The sequence below is a fragment of the Gavialis gangeticus genome, unplaced genomic scaffold (assembly GCF_001723915.1).
Source record: "Gavialis gangeticus isolate Ggan-Ray unplaced genomic scaffold, GavGan_comp1, whole genome shotgun sequence".
Classification (NCBI taxonomy): Eukaryota; Metazoa; Chordata; order Crocodylia; family Gavialidae; genus Gavialis; species Gavialis gangeticus.
In genome coordinates, this window is record NW_017728992.1 from 128,968,521 (window position 1) to 128,977,129 (window position 8,609).

At 36.1% G+C, this 8,609-nt stretch overlaps 1 protein-coding gene across 1 annotated transcript in view; it reads left to right on the plus strand.

Annotated features, from left to right (window-relative positions):
* The first annotated feature begins 987 nt into the window (after positions 1 to 987).
* MCMDC2 (minichromosome maintenance domain containing 2) overlaps positions 988 to 8,609 on the plus strand; it is a 21,540-nt gene continuing 13,918 nt past the window's right edge. Inside the window, exons 1-9 of the mRNA XM_019527755.1 lie at positions 988 to 1,396; positions 1,494 to 1,624; positions 1,716 to 1,775; positions 2,102 to 2,297; positions 3,715 to 3,837; positions 3,978 to 4,085; positions 5,144 to 5,272; positions 5,495 to 5,732; positions 7,786 to 7,991. Coding sequence (XP_019383300.1) covers positions 1,297 to 1,396; positions 1,494 to 1,624; positions 1,716 to 1,775; positions 2,102 to 2,297; positions 3,715 to 3,837; positions 3,978 to 4,085; positions 5,144 to 5,272; positions 5,495 to 5,732; positions 7,786 to 7,991 — 1,291 coding nt within the window. The 5' untranslated portion in view covers positions 988 to 1,296. The remainder of the gene's footprint in view (positions 1,397 to 1,493; positions 1,625 to 1,715; positions 1,776 to 2,101; positions 2,298 to 3,714; positions 3,838 to 3,977; positions 4,086 to 5,143; positions 5,273 to 5,494; positions 5,733 to 7,785; positions 7,992 to 8,609) is intronic.

An 8,609-nucleotide genomic window follows, 5' to 3' on the forward strand; every position in this document is an offset into this window, starting at 1 on the left:
GGTAGCAACCTTAAACATATGTACAAAAGTACTCCAAACTTTAGTGTAAACTTCATTACAGCAAGTGCTACTTGCTGTAATGTCTTAATAAAAAATAAATGTATTAGTGTTCAGAATAGATCAGTCTCTTTATCCTATTAAGCCTCTTGACATTTCTGTGAAAATCAGACTATAACATTATTGGACCTAGGTACATATCTGAATAGAGAAAAGGCACTTCCAGAGCAGGCTCACTCTAAGCCCATAACTGCCTGGCCTGACTACCTTAGACTACCTTAAACTACCAGGTAGCTGAAAGCTGAAGATCCAGTAGAGCTTTTGTGATCTGAATACTTGAAAGTTATTTCCTATTTATGTTGTTATGGTTATATATAATGTAATGGTATAATATATTTGTGGATAATATAAACCAAATGAAGAGTGTAAACACCTTCTCCCATGGGGCTTGCAAACGCCTAACATTGTCTTGAAAAATGTATGCATGATCTTAACTTCAGTTAAATGTAAGTGATTCATTTCCCTGGTATTTAGTTTAAGATACATCTTCTTCTTTTCCCAGACCTAAGAAAATCCATTTTGTATCAGAAAGCCTATCTAATATTTCTCCCAACTGTATTTAGTCCAGCAAAAGATTTACTAATTAACCTTGCTTTTATGCATAGGAGCAGTTCCACTGAAATTACCCAAAAACATAATATTAAGGACGAGCATAAAGTATGTGTAAGATCAGTCTCTAAATTAGACAACATATAGGACATGAGAACAGAGCAGGATATTGATTAATATTCATTCAATGTTCAGTTTCATTTGGTATGAAACTTGTGACTGATTATTACTGGGTCTTCAAATTAGTCATGGCCTAGTTATTGCAAAGAAATACTGTAAAAATATTGCAAAAAAAAATTTTTTTTTTATATAATGGTTGTAACTATATTAGTCACAGTCTTCTGCTTTAGAGCCTTTCTAGTCTCTCCAGGTTTTAAAAATAGGTTTATTATTAGCTGAGAATTTATATTAACAGTGTAATATAACACTTGAATTCTTTGAATGTAAGAGACTTTCCATTTTAAAGGCTATTTAAAAAAATCTTTCTAAAGGAACTGCATTGTTTGTATTGGGAAGGTGGCAGTATTTTGTTTTAGTTTCCTAGTCTCATTTTTAGGTGCATGATGTACTTGTTACATGTGTTTCTATCCTTTTATTATTATAGCATTCCTGATGTCCACTGCCAGTTCTCTCACTGATGATTTATAGTCATTTACCTTTTAATAGGCGAGCAAAAAACTTCCCTAAAAGATGAGTCCAGAACTTCTGAAAATGAGGGAGGTTGCCCTTATTTACCTTGATCGGAGTGGTGGCCTTCAGAAATTGGTGGATGATTGCAAACACTACAATGGTACCATGGATTCAGTAAATTTTTCTATGCACATTGATAAACTAAGCAAACATTATTTTAAAGTCATGTGCTCTGAGACTTCTGTGTTTTCCTACAGACTCAAAGCAAAGTTATGCTGTTTATCGATTCATAATTTCAGTAAACCCTTCTGACATTACTGAATTGGACACAGCTCTTGGAAATCAAATTTTGCATGAACCCCTAAAAGCTGCACAGATTTTTCAGTCGGTAAGTAATGTACAACTTCCCAAAAGCCAAACGTACTAAATATTTTAAACCAAGTTCCCCTTTGCAAAATATTTTTTATTTTCAATTACAGGTGTGTTTCATAGCTGTTAAAACCCTGTCATTAATTCAACAATTACAGACAGAGGCCCAGGTGAATTTGCTAATTTGTTTGACTACACAGATAATTTCTAAAGCAATATTTACAAAGGGGGTGGAGGGATTGGTATTAACTTTTTCAGTTTTCATTTTTCACTTTCACTTTGGTCCAATATGTTGCCCAAAATATGTAAAAATACTCAGGAATTTTTATCCAGACCTATTCTGATTATGATTCAGTAGGTAAATACACTTCTGCTATTTTTAACTTATTAGTGTATACTCAAGTCCAGGGACACACTAATCTGCCACATAGAGTTTGTACATGCAAGTGTGTGCCATATATCTTTTTTTAAAATGCAACTCTGTCTCTCTCATTAGATTAGTATAGTGCTGAAACCAACACACTTACCTTCTCTGCCAAGTTACGTCCTCAGTCTGTGTGAGTTTCCATTCAATTACATGTCTCAGAGATTTTACATGTCAGAGGGAATAGTGATTGCAATGGGAATGGTAACAAAATATACTCAAGGAGCAAGATTCCTTTGTTCGGAAGACAGCTGTCCATTTTCTGAAGGTAAAGAAATGTAAATGGAAAGAAGTACTAGATTCAAAATGTTCTCTGATTAGCTCATTAACTCATTTCTTAGCTTAACAATTTAAGAAAATGCTATTCGGAAAAATTGTAAATTAATATTAAATTTTCATCTAATTTATGTACAGGAAATTTATGCCAAGGACAGTTCTAATGTAGTTAGAATAAGACAACTTTTCAGTACCCAGGTCTATGCTGGAAAGTTCTTGATAGTTTATTTAAAGCAGCAAACCCCTTGATGAAAGCAAATTCATATCAACTAAACTATTCTTTTCCTGAGTCCCCTGAAAGAAATAAGCCGGTCGAGGCCAACCTTTCAGACAGGCATGCTACAAATGGGCTTGGAACCCTCCCCAGTGCCACTCCAATCCCCTTCCCCTGCTCAAGCTGCTGCTCTGTTTTCTGTTCCTTGCCCTGTTCTGCCTGATCTGCTCTTCTGCTTTCTGCTCCCTGCCTCATTCTCCCTGCCTAATCTGTTACTGTACTTTCTGTTCCCTGGCCTGTCCTCTCCCTATCTGCTGTATGCCACACACCCCTGCTGCCTATGCCACTTGTGGCACCTGTCCTACCACAAGTTTTCAGGGTTAAACACCCCTAAAATAAACTGTGATAGCAAAAGGACTTTTTTCCTGGTATTTTTGATGCGTCTGTGCTGGGCTTTTCTGTCAGTATAAAAATATGGTAAAGAATCACACCCTCAACCCCTAAAGGACATTAATCTCCTGGCAAATGTTTCCAGAGTAGACCTGGCTAGTGTTGCACCCCTACTAATATGGACTGACTAGATTACTGTAAAGAAATCCATTCTGGTCTAGAACTTTTTTCCATTTTGGTTTTTCTGGCATAATTGCTCGGAGTAAAGTTATTTTGGTGTTGAAGTCTCTGATGGAACAAGCCCTAAGTGTTTTGTTTTGTTTCCATTTACAACATTAGTGACTACACAGGTGTAAAGCAAAATTGATTTCCAGTATTTGGCTATGAACTTGGAGACCCCATTTATTTTTGTATGCCACGCATAGGAATTTGCTCTTGTCTCTTGTTTTTTTCCTCACAGTCAGGCCAGCAGGTTAAGAATATGTAGTTCTGCCATCCAGTGGTGAAACTATAATAAAAAAAATTCAAGGTACCACAGCGTAGGTTCCAGGAAGCATAGAACATGAGACAAAAGTATTTTGGCAGCATACAATTTGAGAACTCCTGATTTTCAGTTCAATATTTTAACTATTTTCCTCACTCTAATGAAGGCTTTGTCCTATTTTTAAATTACCAGGATGTTTTCAGAGCTTATACCTGACACATACTAAGCTACATTCAAAATCAGTTTGGGGTTTTAAGTAACTTGACTTGTGTTAGAAATTTATGACAAAATATGAAGAACTGATTGAATGCTTTTTATTAGGATTTAGATATATAAGAGTACATCTACCTGGAGCTACAGAGTCTGCCACAGTGAGGAATGATTTTGTGTGCAGCTTGTGCACCTCACCACTGCAGGAGGACATGAAATTTAGAGTACTTGGTGGTGAGAACTGCATCATTTTATTTCTAATTCACACTTATATTTTTACTTCTGTTACATTTCTGTGTACTTAAGTTATTTTGAGAAACAGTAAAGTACCTCTCCTAAGAAATGTAATTTTCTACGTGTCTTTGTTTTGAAAGATAAACAGTTGGTTGAAATGATTGATGCAAAGGCTCTTAGAGCTTTTCAAGGATACTTCAACAATAAGCCACATTTCAGAATTCAGTCTTTTACAGTTTTTCTAAGAGGTAAGTAAGCTGTATGTTAATGTGCCGCACTATGATATTGTGAGTTATCTGTGTCCCTTGTTAACCAAAAGCGAAAATTAGATTGCTGATCTCTGTTTCTTTCTTCCTCCTTTCTACTTCCTTTAGTCATGTTGTATCACATTAGGACAATGTTTTTGTAATATCCTTCCTCAAACTAGTTATTTTCTTAAGGGATTTTTTCCCCATGATCTCTGTTTTTTTGGGTTTCTAACTTCTTTCACAAACAATAAACAACATTTATTTATTTAGACACAAAAGATTGAATTTATTTTTATAAGAAAATGTTTTTCTGGTGCTCTTCTTATTTTAATTTTGGTATTTGTTATCCAGCATCTACATTTTTTTTTTTTTATTTTGTAAATTTAATCATGAACCACGCAGCTAAATGCTAATGTTGCACACAAGTGGTTACAAAATAGAGCTTTTGGGTCAGATAGTGGGAAGTAATGAATGCTGTCTGTTTCCACAGACTTCAATGGATTTCGAGGGCATATAGCATCTCACAGGCTCAGCCTCATTATTACATTGCACAGCAAAAACACCAAAAGGGGGCATTGATTTTTGAATGAAATATCTTTGGGAACCATCACATTTGTGGGAAGCATCACATGTGCATATTTTTGCATTGTCTTCTAGTCTGTTTATTCTGGAACCTCCCTTTACCCAAGGTATTTTGCCATCACATTTACAGGGTTGTCACTGACAGCAACACTACAAATCTCAGAGCAAAATTTGAGTGTACAAGCAAAGATAGCAGCAGCATCTAAGTACTCAGAAGAGAAATCCTGAATTAACTCATCTAATCCATCACTTACCTGGTGCCCTAAAACCTAGAATTTTCTGTACAGTTGCATTCCTAACTCCTGTGGTTGAGCTGAAATCACCCGATTGTTTATTTCCAAATAAATTATTTTTCTTATCTCAACCATTCTTTTAAAATACTAAAAAATGCTTTCTACTCTTATTCTCCAAGCTTTAAAGCTTTGGATTTTCTAATAAATCTCCTCCATATTTCCATGGGTATATTTTCTTTCTAGATGAATTGTCCAACAAAGTAAAAATAGGAAACAGATACAGGTTTATAGGAATTCCAGCTTGCGTACAAAATGGCCCACAAGCTACAGTATGTATAGAGGTCAACAATATACAGCTGTATACTCCCAAAGGTAAAAGTGTTTTACACTAAATTTAAATGGCTAAAAACAGATGATAACCTTGTTAGAGTCTGAATTTTTGTCTAAATATCAAAACTAAAGTAAATCCAAAAAGCATCTAGTTCTTCATTAAGTTCTCTGCTAGAAGATCTCTTCTGTGATGTAATTCACCCAATGTTAATGTTTCAGTTTTAGGAATATGTCTATTAAAACGATAAACTTTGTTTCTACTAGATCCTTCTCATATCAGTGACAATTTTAAGTACCTGCTTTCACTGACTTCAAATTCATGCTGGAGGTTTTCAGCCATACTTGCCAATATATTTGCTTCTCAAGTTGTTCCACCAGGCACTTATAATACTCTCAAGCTGTCTATGTTGCTGAGTCTAGTACAGACATGTGATGAAGATACTGAGACAGCAGGTTATCTGGATCTTTTGGTTGCGACAAGTGACACTCTAATAGTAGACAGGTAACTTAATTTCTTGTTTTACAAATAAAATTAACTTTAATTAAAACAATCATTATACCAGAAGGATAATGTTGGCGTATTAATACATGAAAAAATAACACATTTTTGTATAATCCTGAATCCTCTTTGTGTTTTTCATCAGTTTGCCTACTCCTCACTATTATACTGGTGGGAGAGGAAAATGGTGGAAATGCCATTACTGCATGTAAGTCCATGGGTTTGATTTAAAATCTGGCTTTTAATAAATAAAGATTTGAATAGGCAGTCTATCACTATCTCACCAAGCTTTTAAGACTGTACCCACTTAGCAGAGGCCAAATGACAACTTTCTGAAATCAAGAAGGACAAGCTGTGGCTATAAGCACGCCTCTCAGCCTAATGTAAATTTGCTGATAGCATTTTTTGTTTTGTTTTTTGACAAAGGCTTTTTGTCCTGATGTTTACTAGTTAAGTTGCTGAACAGTGGGAACAAGGTCTGAATTGCTGCTGGCATTTTTATCGCTATAGGACTTTTTGTTTTGTTTTTTGACCTGGGCAGTTGACAGCGATAAAAACGCTAGCTTTATACACCAGCATGCCTACTCTTGCTATCACTGGTCGAGCTGAACTGATGGCTTCAGGTATAGGAAATCTTAGACAAAAAAACTCTAGCATGGTCATCTCTTCAGACATATCCTGTTGTCCTGTAGAGCATCTGCAATACCTTTATGCAAAAATGAATAGAACATATTTTCCACTGTGCAGTTTTAAAATCACTTTTTCTCCCCAAGTATGGTTATATTTCTTTTGTCAAAAAGGGATACAAATCTGGCAAGTATCAACTTTTTGTTCAGTCATTTCAGTTGTATCTTTTTACATTTACCCTTTGATAAAGGGTTAAAACTAGAACAGACTTAAAGACATGCAGACAGAAGTCAAGCATGGAAAGATTAAAACAGAAAGGATCTTTTTTCCAGCGATTTAACAACAAGTGAAAAAGATAACAAAAACACCTGTTTAATAATAAAAATAGGAATATGCTAATTGATGTTTTTGTAGCATCTTGTAGTTGCATGTAGCACTTTACAGCCCAGCCCTAAGGAAGCTTACTTGCTATCTGCATTAGATAAATATAGGCAGGAAGATAAAGTATCTAAGATAAATCCGAAACTCTCTCCTCATGCTTTTGTATACGGAGCTATGCTTTTGTTTCAAATGCTGTTAGACTCCTGATTCACGTTTACTGTCCTGTCATAGCATGCTGTTTATTAATACTAGGACATATCTTGCCCTCACTTTGTACAGACACCAGGAACCTTCAGCATAGCAAAATTCACAGGGTTCCCTTGAATGGGGGAGGCACAATTTGAGATGCTCACTCACAGGTGTGTCCTGAGTCCAGGCCCCTCACCCACATCAAGGGGAAGCACTGGGGGATGAAGTGGATGAAAGCAGGGGCAGAGCTTTCAATTCCATAACTATGTAGATCTGCAGGCCTTTCCACATTTCTGACAAAAAGGCCAAGAGAACTCTTTCAGTAGAGACTTGATCTTGCACCTTTTGAAGTCAATGGAAAAGTCCTATGGAATTTTGTGGGACAGGATCAACATTATAAACTTGGGGTTGAATTACCCTAAAACTATTCATTCCGCAACCCAAATTTTGCTATCTGTGTTAGACTAATACAAATAGAATTACAGAATAGAATACAAATAGAAAGCTTATTGTTCTTTGTGTAGTCAGTGAAACTAGAAAGGAACTATTAAAGATAAATTGGAATAACTTTCCAAATAGATGTCCCTTTCACAGTAATGTGCAAGAAACTGTAGATTTTAACTCTGGGCTCAGAAATATTTTAAACTCCTATAAAAGGATTTGATTTTGTTCTATTTTTTTCCTTTATAAACGATATTTGATTTGAAAGATGTAGAGCAACCTTTGTTCTTTTTAGTTCTGAGACATTAAATACAGTGTTATTATGGAATAGTAATATATTATTGCCTTTTTGCAAAGGTAAAACAGTAACTGAACAGCAGATATTGAAAATTGTTGACAGAACTACTTTATTTCCCAGGCTTTTGAATTATAGTATTTGCCTTGTGCCTCGGGGCATACGACACCCACCATCTAGCAACATTTTTCCTACTGTGTGTAAAGATAAGCATGGAACTGGAACCGCTAGTATTCAGGCTTCCAGTGCTTTGCTGGCTAAAGGCGGTGTATGCTTCATTGGAGAACTGTCTTTGTACAAGAAAGATAAACTTGAACTTCTGCAGTCAGGTAATCTCTCAATAGATGCAAGGTGTCTTTTTACCAATGTGAGAGGAGAACTTGCGGTCTGAGGGCTGCATAGGAGAGGCAAGCAGGCACGAGCAGTACCATGTAGGTTTACACAATACAAAATGGTGATGAGAAAGTAAATAGGGATTTATTATTTACTGTCTCCTGCAATACAAGAACTTGGGTCACAAAATGAAACAAATAGGTAGTAAGTTTAAAACTAACAAAGGGAAGTTCTTTTTCACACAGCGTGTAATTAAAATGTGAAACTTGCTGCTACCAGGTGTTGTGGAAGCTGACAGTTTAACCAGATTCAGAAGAGGGTTTGAACACATTCTTGGAAGAAAGGGCCATTAGTAGCTATTGCCTAGGAGATGGGAGTACAGCCTCTGAATCAGAACGTCTTAGAGATCATAAATATTGGAGGTTGAAAGTGAGAGAGAAACAGTGGAAAAAACCCTGGTCATACCCAGGGTTTTTGGTTGGAGCCATGTTGGGCAGGCAAGGACTTGGGCAGGCAAGGCTCTTTGGGTAGATTTCATAGATTCCATAGATACTAGGGCTAGAAGGGACCTTGGAAGATCATCGAGTCCAGCCCCCTGCCCAAGAGGCAGGAAG